This window comes from Bos indicus x Bos taurus, chromosome 2, assembly GCF_003369695.1.
Source record: "Bos indicus x Bos taurus breed Angus x Brahman F1 hybrid chromosome 2, Bos_hybrid_MaternalHap_v2.0, whole genome shotgun sequence".
Lineage (NCBI taxonomy): Eukaryota > Metazoa > Chordata > Mammalia > Artiodactyla > Bovidae > Bos > Bos indicus x Bos taurus.
Genome location: NC_040077.1, coordinates 22,441,950 through 22,457,748, shown reverse-complemented (window position 1 = coordinate 22,457,748; position 15,799 = coordinate 22,441,950). Strand labels below are relative to the sequence as shown.

Sequence of the window (15,799 nt, the reverse complement as noted above, 5' to 3'; positions counted from 1 at the left end):
CTAACTTTGTGAAATAGTCTTTAAAAATACTTGCTCATTTCACATATTTTTCAAATAACTGTCATAAGTTGCTTATAATATCTTATTAGCATTTTAATGTCTGTTGGATCTATAGTAATACTTCTCTTTCATTTCTAGTACTGGTTTTGTGTTCCCTTTTTCACTCTTTCACCAGTCTTGCCAAGAATTTATCAATTTTATTAGTGTTTTCAAAGAAGCAACTTGACCTTTTTAAGCCTCTTTATTACATGTTTCTTTTCTATATTATTAATGTCTCCTCTCATCTTTACTGTTTCTGTCATTTACTTTCTCTGAGTTCTTTTCTAACTCCTTCAGATGGATACTTTGAGAATACTGACATGCAGTTCAGTTCAGTTCAGTTGCTCAGTCGTGTCCGACTCTGCGACCCCATGAATTGCAGCACACCAGGCCTCCCTGTCCATCACCAACTCCCGGAGTTCACTCAGACTCACGTCCATCGAGTCAGTGATGCCATCCAGCCATCTCATCCTCTGTCGTCCCCTTCTCCTCCTGCCCCCAATCCCTCCCAGAATCAGATTCTTTTCCAATGAGTCAACTCTTTGCATGAGGTGGCCAAAATACTGGAGTTTCAGCTTTAGCATCATTCCTTCCAAAGAAATCCCAGGGCTGATCTCCATCAGAATGGACTGGTTGGTTCATTATTCTTTCTTATTTTGGATGTATACATTTGAGACTATAAATTTATAAAATCTGATTGTATATATCAGAAAAGAATACAACAAATTTTGAAATATTGTTATTTTCATTATCATAGGGTTAAAACATTTCCATTACGAGTTTTTCCTTAAAACGTAATCTTTTAGAAGTGTACTGTTTAAGGCCTCCTTGGTAGCTCAGTGGTAAAGAATCCACCTGCTGTCAATGCAAGAGACATGGGTTTGATCCCTGGTCCTGGAGAATGCCACATGCTGTGGAGCAATGAAGCCTGTGTGCCACAACTATGAAGCCTGTGCTCCAGAGTCCAGGAGCCACAACTACTGAAGCCCAAGCATCTTAGAGCCTGTGGTCTGCAGTAAGCAAAGCCGCTGCAATGAGAATCCCGTGCACTGCAATTAGAGCAGCTCCCCTTTGCCGCAACTAGAGGAAAGCTCACGCGGCAAAAAAGACCCATCACCACCAAAAATAAATAAATAAATAAAATTATTTTTTTGAAAAGAAGTGTTCCATTTAACTCCCAAACATTTAGAAATTTTCCAGCAATCTTTTCATTACTGACTGCTACTTTTAATTCCATAATGATCAGATAATATATTCTTGATGATCTCAATCATCTGAAATTTGTTCATTTGCTGTACGGCTAATAGTAAGGACAACTTTGGCAAACATTTCATTGGTATCTGACAAGAGAGTACACTGGTGGCTGTTAGGTGCAGTCTTCTATATGTCAGTTGGGTCAAACTCCTTAATCACACTGTTTAAATCTTCTATATTCTTACTAAAATTTTGTCTGCTTGTTATATCAATTACTAAAAGAAGTGTTAAAATAGTCCATCATGATCATAGATTTGGGTCTTTTTAAAAGAAACTGCGAAGTTGCTAGAGAAGCAGGAGAGCAACTAGGAAAGCTAGGTATCGATGACAATCCACTTGAGGTTGGTGATCATGAGTTTATGGAGACAGTGATATGTCCTGTTTTTAATTCTCTCCATCTGTGTTCCACTGGCAACAGCAAGGAGAAAGTGGACAGACAGAAATTTATTCAGGAAAGTGTGCCTACAGCATGTGCACCATAACATCAGTTCCTATATGAGTTCATTCCCTCAGTGTATATAAACTGATGATTCTAAAGTATTCACTTGGTCTCATATGAGTTTAATCCTTGTGAGCCTTGACCCAAACACAAGACATTCTTTGTGTTAACCTGCTGGTCTTAAACAGACTTGCACTTCCCAACTGCTGTCTTCAAATAAATAAGTGACCACTGAGGACCAATAAGCCAGACACAAAAAGACAAAAATCGTACAGTTTCACTTACATGAGGTACCAAGAACAGGCAAATTCACAGAGAAAGGAAATATAACAGAGATTACAAGGGGCAGGGAGGAGGGGGAAATGGTATGCTATTATTTAAGGGATACACGGTTTCAATTTGGGATGATGAAAAATTATGGAAATGGACAGTGGTGATAGTCATACAACATTGCAAATGTACTTAATGCCGCTAAATTGTACACTTAAAATGAGTAAAGTGGTTAAATTTTATTTCATGTGTAGTTTACCACAATAATTTTTTTTTTTTTTTTAAGTAAGAAATTTCTGCTTCAGGCTATGTCTAAAGGGTGACTAGGAAACGGAGTTGAAGGAACAGCAAAAGGGTAGAGCTGTTGTTGTTGTTCAGTCGCCCGGTCGTGTCCGACTCTTTGCGACCCCGTGGACTGCAGCACGCCAGGCCTCCCTGTCCCTCACCAACTCCCGGAGTTCGCTCAGGTTCATGTTCACTGCGTCGGTGATGCTGTCCAACCATCTCATCCTCTGACGCCCTCTTCTCCCTCTGCCTTCAAGCTTCCCCAGCATCAGGGACTTTTCCATGAGTTGTCTGTTTGCATCAGATGACCAAAATACTGGATCTTCAGCTTCAGCATCAATCCTTCCAGTGAATATTTAGGGTTGATCTCCCTTAAGATTGACTGATTTGATCTCCCTGCTGTCCAAGGGCCTTTCAGGAGTCTCCTCCAGCACCAGAGTTCAAAGGCATCAATTTTTGGGCATTCTGCCTTCTTTACAGTCCAGCTCTCACAACATGACCACTGGGAAGACCATAGCCCTGACTATATGGACTTTATCGGCAGAGTAATGTCTCTGCTTTTCAACACACTGCCTAGGTTTGCTATCGCTTTCCTGCCAAGAAGCACTCGTCCTCTGATTCCATGGCTTCAGTCACCATCTAAAGTGATTTTGGAGCCCAAGAAGAGGGAATCTATCACTACTTCCGCCTTTTCCCCTTCTATTTGCCATGTAGTAATTAAGCCGGATGCCATGATCCTAGTTTTTTTGACATTTAGTCTTAGAACTGTAGTAAATGAACTCAAATATTTAAAACCAAAACCTTTATTCCACTGTTAGAAGAGCTGAGAAAGTATGTCAGGCAGGGTCAGATCACAAAGAAAACCTGAAAGCCATGGACTTCATGTTGGAAGTAGTTTGCAGGAAGATGGCAAGATATCTTAATCAGCAGAGTAACAGAATAGCAGTTTCTAATTGTGGGGAACAAGAGCAAAAATGGAGGTAAAGAAATCAGTTTAAGCATAAACGAGGCCTAAACTAAAAAAGTTTTTAAAATAACAACGAAGAGACACAGGAAATATTCAAGAGATAAAATCAACAGGATGGATATAAATGGTATATCAGAGAGAGGAGTCAAAGATTGTTGTTGTTCAGTTGCTTGTTGTTCAGTTGATTGTTATTCAGTTGCTAAGTCATGTCTGACTCTGTGACCCTATGGATTGCAGTTTGCCAGCCTCCTCTGTCCTCCAATGTCTCCTCGAGTTTGCTCAAATTCATGTCCACTGAATTGGTGATGCTATCTAACCATATTATCCTCTGCCACCCTCTTCTCCTTTTGCCTTCTTTCCTAGCACCAGGGTCTTTTTCAGTGACTCAGTTCTTCGCATCAGGTAGTCAAAACTGGAGCTGAAGCTTCAGCTTCAGCATTAGTCCTTCCAAAGAAAATTCAGGGTTGATTTCCTCTAGGACAGACTGGCTTGATCCCTTTGCTGTCCAAGGGACCCTCAAGAGTCTTCTCCAACACCACTGTTCAAAAGCATCAATTCTTCATTGTGCAGCCTTCTTTATGGTCTGACTCTTATATCTGTACAATGGCTACTGGAAAAACCATAGATTTGACAATCCGACTTTGTCGGCAAAGTAATGCCTCTGCTTTTTAATATGCTGCAAAGGTTTGTTATAGGTTTTCTCCCAAGAAGCAAGTGTGTCTCTTAATTTCATAGCTGCTGTCACTGTCTGCAGTGATTTTGGAGCCCAAGGAAATAAACTCTGTCCCTGTTTCCATTCTTTCCCCATCTATTTGCCATGAAGTGATGGGACCAGATGCCATGATCTTAGTTTTCTTAATGCTGCATTTTAAGCCAGCTTTTTCACTCTCCTCTTTCACTTTCATCAAGAGGCTCTTTCCTCTTTGCTTTCTGCCATAAGGATAGTGTCATCTGTGTATCTGAGGTTATTAACATTTCTCCTGGCAATTGTGATTCTAGCTTGTGCTTCATCCAGCCTGGCATTTCACTTGATCTACTCTGCACAGAAGTTAAATAAACAGGATAACAATATACAGCCTTGACGTACTTTCCCAATTTTGAGCTTGTCTGTTTTCCATGTCCAGTCCTAAGTGTTGCTTCTTGATCTGCATACAGGTTTCTCAGGAGGCAGTAAGGTGGTCTGGCATTTCCATTTCTGTAAGAATTCTCCACAGTATGCTGTGAGCCACATAGTCAAAGGCTTTAGCATGGTCAATGAAGCAGAAGTAGATGTTTTTCTGAAATTCTCTTCCTTTTTCGATGATCCAACATATGTTGGCAATTTGATCTTTGGTTTCTCTGCCTTTTCTAAATCCAGTTTATACATCTGGAAGTTCTCGGTTCATATACTGTTGAAGCCTAGCTCGAAGAATTTTGAGCATTACCTTGTAGCATGTGAATTGAGCACAACTGTGCAGCAGTTTCAACATTCTTTGGCATTGCCTTTCTTTGGGACTGGAATGAAAACTGAACTTTTCCAGTCCTGTGGCCACTGCTGAGTTTACCAAATTTGCTGGCATACTGAGTACAGCACAGTCTTTTAGGATTTTTAACAGCTTAGCTGGAATTCTATAACCTCCACTAGCTTTGTTTGTAGTAATGCTTCCTAAGGCCCACTTGACTTCACACTCCAGGATGTCTGCCTCTAGGTTTGTGACCACACCATCGTGGTTATCTGGGTCATTAAGACCTTTTTTGTACAGTTCTTCTGTGTATTCTTGCCATGTCTTCTTAATCTCTTCTGCTTCTGTCAGGTCCTTACCATTTCTGTCCTTTAGTGTGCCCATCTTTGCCTGAAATGTTCCTTTGGTATCTCTAATTTTCTTGAAGAGATCTCTAATCTTTCCCATTTAATGTTTTTTAAGTTACGTAAAAATTAACTTTAAAAACTGCCTAAGAATAATGAGAAGAAATCTGCTAATAGCTATATGTTTGGGGGACATTAATTATTTAATTCAGAGAGACTGACAAGAAAAACAGATCTATTATTTACAATTCTTGGTTGCCTTATTTAGTGGTTTAATCAGATAACTGTTAGTTTTATAAATATCTTTTAAGTATGATGATTTCCAATTAGTTAATACAAAATAAAAATGATCCTTAAAGCTTTTTACCTTCATTTCCAAATTTTGTCTTTCCAAACAGAATGTGTGTGCTGGGCTGTGCTTGGCTGCTCAGTCATGTCCGACTCTTTGTGACCCCATGGACTGTAGCCCACCATGCTCCCCTGTCCATGGAATTTTCCAGGCAAGAATACTGGAGTGGGTTGCCACACCTTCCTCTAGGGGATCTTGAGATAAAAGATCTGCCTACAATGTAGGAAACCTGGGTTCAATCTCTGGGTAAGGAAGGTCCCATGGAGAAGGGAATGGCTACCCACTCTAGTATTCTTCCCTGGGAAACCCCATGGACAGAGAAGCCTGGCAAGCTACAGTCCATAGGGTCACAAAGAATGAGACATGATTGAGTGACTAACACTTTCATTTATAAGAAGAGGGAAACTTGGATGGAGACACAGGGGAAGGTAGCCATGTGAAGATGGAGGCAGAGATTGAACTTATACTGCCACATGCCAAGGAATGCTTGGGGCTACCAAAAACTGAAAAAGCAAGAAAGGACTCTCCTGTGGAGGCTTTCAAGGGAACATGGCCCTGCTGGCCCCTTGATTTCAGACTTCTAGCCTCTTGAACTGTGAGAGAATACATTTCTATCATTTTAAGCCATCTAGTTTGTGATAACTGTTATGGCAGCCCTAGGAAACTACTGAAGCTTCTTTGGTGGTTCAGTGATAAAGAACCCACCTGCTAATGAATGAGACTCAGGTTCAGTCCCTGGGTTGAAAAGATCCTTTGGAGAAGGAAATGGCAACCCACTCCAGTATTCTTGCTTGAGAAATTCCAGGGACAGAGGAGCCTTGTGGGCTACAGTCCATGGGGTCGCAGAAGACTCAGACATGACTTAAAGACCAAATCACAAGAGACTTTTTATGTTATTTAGTACTCTCTTGGCTCTCATATTTCTTGGGTTACAGAAAATAATTATGTATTAGAATTTCTAAGGATCTTGTTGCAGCGAGTTTCTTACCACTAAGCTACCAGGGAAGCCCCATAAATGCACAATAGAGGTAATATTACTCCTAGAGAGGCAAAAATTGACTCTAGGGAGTGAAAAAAAAAAAACCTAGTTATTAAAATACTTTGTGGCCTTCCAATGCTCAACTCTATCCAACAAATTCTTACTCATTAGTACTTAATTTCTCTCATTAGGGAGAAATTTAATTAACTTAAATTTTCCTTAGGGACAATGATAATCAGAAAGAAAGCTGAGAAACACAAATCTATACTTAATTCTGAAGCAGCTAAATCTGAGGAAAGAAAATGATGAAATAATCTCAGTGTTTGGAAATAAGAACTAATAGGTGTTCTAATTTTTTTCAAGAAGAAAGGCCAGGAAATGGTAGCCCAAGAATTTCAGAAGAATGTAATGTCTCTTTTCCCCATGTATAAGTAAAAGCAAGATCAACAAATTTTATTTTTAAGACAGTTAATGCTTCTGAAACAGATAAGAATGTCAGTAAGCATCAGTTAACTAAGGGATGACTGCTCAGCTTTATTCTAATCAGAAAACCATGTTGTTTGGGGCAAAGGAATTGCCTTCAATCCGAACATCTTTTGCCGGGAGCCGGCATATTGCATATTGAGTGCATATTGCATATTGAGTGCAGCACTTTCCACAGCATCATCTTTCAGGATCTGGAATAGCTCAACTGGAATTCTATCACTGCCGGTAGCCAGCGTGAGGAACTCCGCCCATGACAAAGGTCATGAGGAAGGAGGCTTGGCATACGCAAAGGCGGGATCGAGCTTCAGGAGTCCCCCTGGAAATTCTTGAGCATCTAGCCCCAAAACCAGAGTCTGCCTACTTTCTGCTTTGAGCTTTCACCTACAGCTCTGACTTTACGGGGGGCTGTCCCCCACTACCTCTCTCTGAAAAAAGAGTTAGCTTACTGTTCCAGTTAATAATTCCTGGGTGTGACAGTGTTTAACCTACAAACTCCTTTGGAAATCCTCTAGCCTACCTGAATAGGTTTTTCCGGCCACATGTGATTGTTCAGAGCCTCCCAACTGTGAGAGGCAGGAGATATTCTAAACTGTCTAAACACAGATTCTTTTGAGTAGTTAAAAGGTTGATTAGAAATTGTATTGGTGAAGGGATTTTCACTTGTTGGGCCAATGTTTGCTGCTAAGTCTCCATATCCCTTACCTGCTGTGTCCCTGGCAGTGTATTGATTAATATAATTGGTGTAAGTAGTAGCTTTAATGTTTGTAACCTGGGACCCTTGAGTTAATTCTTTTTCTTGTTATAGCCCACCACACCTTTGCGCTGTAGGAATGCAACTTTATCTAATGCTTTTGGAGGGTGGCTCCTGACCAATCACCTTTAGAGAAAAATAAGTTTTCTGAAGAAAAGGTCTTAAAATGTTAACAGGCCTCCGGGCCAGAAGATGATGCAAATCACCTAAGCTTTTGCATATGATAAGTTTGCAGGAAGAAAGCCTGGCCTGCTGCCTGACTCTACCCCTTCCCCCATTATCCTCTATGCATAACTTAAGGTATAAAAACTACTTTGGAAAATAAAGTGTGGGCCTTGTTCACCGAAACTTGGTGTCACCATGTCGTTCTTTCTCTTACCTTCTGGCTGAATTATTCAGCCTCTTTTCTACACTGAATTTCCTCACTGAGCTATCCTTATTTCAGCCTCTTTTCTCCACTGAATTTCCTCACTGAGCTATCCTCATTCTATTACTCTTTATATCCTTAATTAATGTTTAATTAAGCAATTGTTTTCTGATCTTCGCCTACGCCGTCTCTCCTTCGAATACCCTGGATCAGCCGGGGCTGGTCCCCGGCAATCTTTCTCACGATTTTTCCCCTTTTCAGAAAGGAATATCTTTATCCATATGTGAAATCCCCTTTTCTGTCATAAATCTTTTATAATTTCCACAGACAAATTGCTTTCTTTTCTCCGCTCTATTTGCATAGGGAAAAAGTGAAATAACCATGATGTCAAGAAAAGTCAAATGACTTGGGCTCGCTCCAAACTATCAAGAAATGAGTAGCACAACGCAGGTCTTTCTGCTTTAGGACCAGGCACTTTCAGCCATAATTCATTAGTAGTATGCCTATGTTTAGATTCTGTAATTGATTTCTTCCTATTAGAGTTCCCTAATCAACTGTGTTTGCCAAGCTTATTAAAAATAAATGAGAAAACAAAAAGAAAAGATAATCAGCTTCTAAAAATGAGAAAATAAAAAATAGGCATATTAAATCACATGAGAAGTTAAAAAGAAAGAAAATTTCCTATAATAAAAAAGCCATAAAAAGCAAGAACAGTTTATGGAAGATGTTAATAAATGAGAAAATATATAATCAAGCTGCTTTTTTTGGTAAAAGACAATTTTTTTTAGTTTAAACTAAAAGCTTCAAAACCAATTTTGAAACATTGATTAGAATATTATTAAAGAGTATTCACAATAATGTGATAGAAAACATATTTGAATATTAAAGACAATGACATGTGTTTTCACCGCATAAAATGTTAAAATTATTTGTCTACTTTAATAGTGCATTCATTCAGTCAATTGCTATGGAAGACCAATTCCTTATATAAATCACTTCTTCAAATCCACAAAACTCATATTCAGTCATTTAGTTAAATTTGGCAAGTTTTCATCAGAAAACTCCACATCTCCAACATTAAAGGTTTTCTCTGGTGGCTCAGATGGTAAAGCATCTGCCTACAATGAGGGAGACCTGGTTTCGATCCCTAGGTTGGGAAGATCCCCTGGAGAAGGAAATGGCAACCCACTCCAGTATTCTTGTCTGGAAAATCCCATGGACAGAGGAGCCTGGTAGGCTACAGTCCACGGGGTCACAAAGAGCGACTTCACACAACTGAGCGACTTCACTTTCCAACATTAAAACTTGAGGCTACTAATAGTAACCATATAAATACTCAATATTAGTGCTAAATATGGCTTGCTAAGAATACTTAACCAGTGTATCACAACAATCCTTTGTTGCCAAGAGAAAACAAAGTTTTTCAACAATGTTTTAACAGAAATGATCCTTGAATCATTCTGACAGAGGGGACATATGTACATTTATGACTGGTTCATGTTGATATTTGACAGAAAACAACAAAATTCTGTAAAGCAATTGTCCTTCAATTAAAAAAATAAATTTTTTTAAAATTAAAGAAAAAAGGCAATGGGGAACTATAAATACCAATTATAAATAATGATGGGGAATTATAAATAATAGGGAAAAATGCTTGTTTCTTGTTACATTTTTCTCTTTAAAAGTATTTGCTGCTTTAGTAAAAGTTAAAAAAGAAGAGAAATGATTCTTGAATCCTAAAATTCCGTAACAATATTAGATGTTATATGTGTTTTATTTTAAAAAATTAATCAAAGAAAATGAACTCAAATATCTAAAGAAGCTATAAATTTTACTTACATATTCAGGTTTTAGTTTTTTATCTCCACCTCTCACAGCCACTTTCTCTAGTTTATCTATAATGGGCCCAACCATTTCCTCATCTTTAAGCTGAAGCTCTTCATGTATTATTTCTATATCTCGAACAGGATCTACACTTCCTTCAACATGTGTGATATCATCATCTTCAAAAGCACCTAAAATAAATTAAAGCAAAGCAATTCAATAAACAAATAACACAAAGGTCATTATTAGAGTGAGTCAAGATTCCTAGGTTAACAATTTACTCAAATTATTCTGAATTCTTACAAGTAAGACAGAGTATTTTTTTTTTTTCTGATTTCATACTACTTAGGGCACTATCAGTAAAATAATAATTCAAGAGCTTCAACATTTCAAAAACTGATTGAAATAAATAAAATTATGATTTTTACAGAAAGAAAATTATGCTCCAGAACTACCGGTATTTTCAGGTTTGGTACATTAAAAGATACTGTTTTCCAAGCATGAGAGTCTGAAGTTCTAAACTGCACTATTAGGGTTTCCAAGGGAAACCGGATTTGGGGGGGTGGTGTGTGTGAAATCATCTGGCAGACCTCTTCCCTGCTTCAATCTACTTTATCACTGTGGTTCTGACGGTGATTAGATAATGAACCACTCAGACACACAATTTACACAGCAGCTAATTTCATCGGCCTGATGTGAGGGTATGGTTTTTAGGGGGCTATCAAAGAAGCAGATGAAGGTGCATTTGTCATATATGAGTGACAACCATTCACACTATCTGAACAAAATGGTGCTGGCCCTTATTAGAAACACATGCTATTATCACATATTTAAACTGCAGTTGAAGCCATAATTTCAAATTGCCAACTGGAAACATAAGGGTAAAACAACCAGATATTACTGAAGCATGTGTACTGACTTTATGCCCTTTTGAAGACATAATGTGGCAACATAATTCAGCTGGGATTTACTCAAATTATCAGATAACAGTATCACAAAAATGAACAAATACTAAGAAATATTATAAACATAAAGCAATGGTATACCCACAGAACAATAAACACATTTATAACAAATTAATTTAATTAAAATTACCAATCAGATTATATTCCCAAAATGAGATGTTTTCAAACATAAAGGATCAGTTATTTTAGATAGAAGGTATCACAGGAATCATGAAAGACAGTTAGATTGAGTTTGATAAGAGAAAAACAATGACTATAGCTCATTCTTACATACTAGAAGACCAAGACATTCACACTGCAGGTTGCAAAGTTTTTAAATACAATTTCCCAAAATTAGAAATAATTGATCTGTTCATATCTTAATGTGGAATTATTTGGTAATAATAAATTTAAAGTAAATTATTACAATTAAGTGTAAGTATTTAAATTAATACTTAAGTATTATTGGCAAACAATCAATGTTATATATGTTATATATTGAATGTTATACAAACAATCAATATATATCTGATTCATATGAACAAAATTAAGTTCAAAATGAGGAGGTACATTATATCCTACTAATAAGCACACCAGACAATGGTTTAGGTAAATTTTCTAAATATCCAAAAAGTATGAAAAAAGTCTCCCTGGAAGCATAATATTAACTTATTATCGTGAGGCAACCTATACAAATAACACAATAAAACAGGAAAACTGAAAATAAAAGTTAGATCAGATCTGGCAGTCAGATCAATAAAGGAAACATGGTCAGTTCAGTTACAGAAATAAAAAACTTATGACACTTAGAATGAAATATTTCTTACAAAGCTATCTTGATGTAGGAGCTAATGAGTAATTATAGTGATATCCTCAACAACATTCCTAAAATAAATGCATCAGCAGATTTTAAATGGCAATCTATTCATCTCAGCCCTAAATTTTAACCAGATAGACAATAGAAATTGAACTGCATTGTTGTTCCCATGCTTGACAGTATCACTATTTTATTCATTTATATATGAGGTGGAAACATATTATGCAAATAACAAGTTTATTTTTGAAAATATTGCCCAAAAATTAAGATAAAAATTAAGTGAAAGGAACATTAAATTTATCCTTCAAAACTGAATAGCCCTGGGATCAACTGAGGTCTAAAAGAGCTGTAAAATACAAGCTTACAGAAAATTTGGTGGCCATTTGGACAACTTCCCATTCTTTTTTCTTTTTTTACAGCCAGATAGATATATTTTATTTATTTTTCTTTTTTAAATTAATTTATTTTAATTGGAGGCTAATTACTTTATAATATTGTAGTGGTTTTTGCCATACATTGACATGAATCAGCCATGGGTGTACATGTGTTCCCCATCCTGAACCCCCCTCCCTCATTCCTCCCCATCCCATCCCTCTGGGTCATCCCAGTGCACCAGCCCTGAGCACCCTGTCTCATGCATCAAACCTGGACTGGCAATCTATTTCACATATGGTAATATACATGTTTCAATGCTATTCTCTCAAATCATCCCACCCTCGCCTTCTCACACAGAGTCCAAAAGTCTGTTCTTTACATCTGTGTCTCTTTTGATGTCTTGCATATAGGGTCATCATTACCATCCTTCTAAGTTCCATATATATGTGTTAGTATACTGTATTGGTGTTTTTCTTTCTGACTTACTTCACTCTGTATAATAGGCGCCAGTTTCATCCACCTCATTAGAACTGATTCAAATGCATTCTTTTTAATGGTGGAGTAATGTTCCATTGTGTATATGTACCACAGCTAGACGAATGGACATCTAGGTTGCTTTCATGTTCTGGCTATTGTAAACAGTGCTGCAATGAACACTGGGGTACACGTCTCCTTCAATTCTGGTTTCCTCAGTGTATATGCCCAGCAGTGGGATTGCTGGGTCGTATGGCAGTTCTATTTCCAATTTTTTAAGGAATCTCCACATTGTTCTCCATAGTGGCTGTATTACTTGGCATTCTCACCAACAGTGTAAGAGCGTTCCCTTTTCTCCACACCCTCTCCAGCATTTACTGTTTGTAGACTTTTTGATAGAAGCCATTCTGACTCGTGTGAGATGGTACTTCATTGTGGTTTTGATTTGCATTTCTCTGATCATAAGTGATGTTGAGCATCTTTTCATGTGTTTGTTCAGTTCAGTCGCTCAGTCGTGTCCGACTCTTTGTGACCCCATGAACTTCCGCATGCCAGGCCTCCCTGTCCATCACCAACTCCCGGAGTTCACCCAAACTCATGTCCATCGAGTTGGTGATGCCATCCAGCCATCTCATCCTCTGTAGTTCCCTTCTCCTCCTGCCCCGGATCCGTCCCAGGATCAGAGTCTTTTCCAGTGAGTCAACTCTTTGCATGAAGTGGCCAAAGTTCTGGAGTTTCAGCTTCAAAATCAGTCCTACCAATGAACGCCCAGGACTGATCTCCTTTAGAATGGACTGGTTGGATCTCCTTGCAGTCCAAGGGACTCTTAAGAGTCTTCTCCAACATCACAGTTCAAAAGCATCAATTCTTCCACACTCAGCTTTCTTCACAGTCCAACTCTCACATCCCTATATGACCACTGGAAAAACCATAGCCTTGACTAGATGGACCTTTGTTGGCAAAGTAATGTCTCTGCTTTTTAATATGCTGTCTAGGTTGGTCATAACTTTCCTTCCAAGGAGTAAGCGTCTTTTAATTTCATGGCTGCAATCACCATCTGCAGTGATTTTGGAGCCCCCCAAAATAAAGTCTGACACTGTTTCCACTGTTTCCCCATCTATTTGCCATGAAGTGATGGGACTGGATGCCATAATCTTAGTTTTCTGAATGTTGAGCTTTAAGCCAACTTTTTCACTCTCCTCTTTCACTTTCATCAAGAGGCTTTTTAGTTCCTCTTCACTTTCTGCCATAAGGGTGGTGTCATCTGCATATCTGATCATCTGTGACTTTGCAACACATCTATAGATGTGTTTGTTAGCCATCTATATGTCTTCTTTGGAGAAATGTCTGTTTAGTTCTTTGGCCCACTTTTTGATTGGATCGTTTAAATTTCTGGACTTGAGCTGCAGGAGCTCCTTGTATATTTTTGAGATTAATTCTTTGTCCGTTGCTTTGTTTGCTATTATTTTCTCCCATCCTGAAGGCTGTCTTTTCACCTTGCTTATAGTTTCCTTCATTGTGCAAAAGCTTTTAATTAGGTCCCATTTGTTTATTTTTGCTTTTATTTCCCTTACTCTGGGAGGTGGGTCATAGAGGATCCTGCTATGGTTTGTGTCGGAGAGTGTTTTGCCTATGTTTTCCTCTAGGAGTTTTATAGTTTCTGGTCTTATGTTTAGATCTTTAATCCATTTTATTTTTGTGTACAGTGTTAGAAAGTGTTCTAGTTTCATTCTTTTACAAGTGGTTGACCAGTTTTCCCAGCACCACTTGTTAAAGAGATTGTCTTTTCTCCATTGTATATTCTTGCCTCCTTTGTCAAAGATAAGGTGTCCATAGATGCATGGATTTATCTCTGGGCTTTCTATTTTGTTCCATTGATCTATATTTCTGTCTTTGTGCCAGTACCATACTGTCTTGCTGACTGTAGCTTTGTAATACAGTCTAAAGTCAGGCAGGCTGATTCCTCCAGTTCTTCTTTCTCAAGATTGCTTTGGCTATTCGAGGTCTTTTGTATTTCCATACAAATTATGAAATGATTTGTTCTAGTTCTATGAAAAATACCGTTGGTAGCTTGATAGGGATTGCATTGAATCTATAGATTGCTTTGGATAGTATACTCATTTTCACTATATTGATTCTTCTGATCCATGAACATGGCATATTTCTCCATCTATTTGTGTCATCTTTAATTTCTTTCATCAGTGTTTTATAGTTTTCTATATATAGGTCTTTTATTTCTTTAGGTAGATTTATTCCTAAGTATTTTATTCTTTTTGTTGCAATGGTAAATGGAACTGTTTCCTTAATTTCTCTTTCTGTTTTCTCTTGTTAGTGTATAGGAATATAAGGGATTTCTGTGTTAATTTTATATCCTGAAACTTTTCTATATTCATTGATTAGCTCTAGTAATTTTCTGGTGGAGGCTTTAGGGTTTCCTATGTAGAGGATCATGTCATCTGCAAACAGTGAGAATTTTACTTCTTCTCCAATCTGGACTCTTTTTATTTCTTTTTCTTCTCTGATTGCTGTGGCTAAAAATTCCAAAACCATGTTGAATAGTAGTGGTGAGAATGGGCACTCTTGTCTTGTTTCTGATTTAAGGGGAAATGCTTTCAATTTTTCACCATTGAGGATAATGTTTGCTGTGGGTTTATCATATATGGATTTTATTATGTTGAGGTATGTTCCTTCTGTGCCTGCTTTCTGGAGGGTTTTTATCATAAATGGGTGTTGAATTTTGTCAAAGACTTTCTCTGCATCTATTGAGATAGTCATATGGTTTTTATCTTTCAATTTGTTAATGTGGTGTACCACATTGATTGACTTGCAAATACTGAATCCTTGCATCCCTGGGATAAAGCCCACTTGGTCATGATGTATGATCTTTTTAATAGATTCTGTTTGCTAGAATTTTGTTAAGGATTTTTGCATCTATGTTCATCAATGATATTGGCCTGTAGTTTTCTTTTTTTGTGGCATCTTTGTCTGGTTTTGGTACTAGGGTAATGGTGGCCTCATAGAATGAGTTTGGAAGTTTACCTTCCTCTGCAATTTTCTGGAAGAGTTTTAGTAGGATAGGTGTTAGCTCTTCTCTAAATTTTTGGTAGGATTCAGCTGTGAAGTCGTCTGGTCCTGGGCTTTTGTTTGCTGGAAGATTTCTGATTACAGTTTCAATTTCCGTGCTTGTGATGGGTCTGTTAAGATTTTCTATTTCTTCCTGGTTCAGTTATGGAAAGTTGTACTTTTCTAAGAATTTGTCCATTTCTTCCACGTTGTCCATTTTATTGGCATATAGTTGCTGATAGTAGTCTCTTATGATCCTTTGTATTTCTGTGTTGTCTGTTGTGATTTCTCCCTTTTCATCTCTAATTCTGTTGCTTTGATTCTTTTTCC

The 15,799-nt window shown here is 37.8% G+C and overlaps 1 protein-coding gene across 1 annotated transcript in view; it reads right to left on the bottom strand.

Moving 5' to 3' along the window:
• OLA1 (Obg like ATPase 1) overlaps positions 1–15,799 on the bottom strand; it is a 164,611-nt gene that overhangs the window by 60,292 nt on the left and 88,520 nt on the right. The window contains exon 5 of the mRNA XM_027557358.1: positions 9,812–9,987. Within this exon, the coding sequence (XP_027413159.1) occupies positions 9,812–9,987 (176 nt within the window). The remainder of the gene's footprint in view (positions 1–9,811; positions 9,988–15,799) is intronic.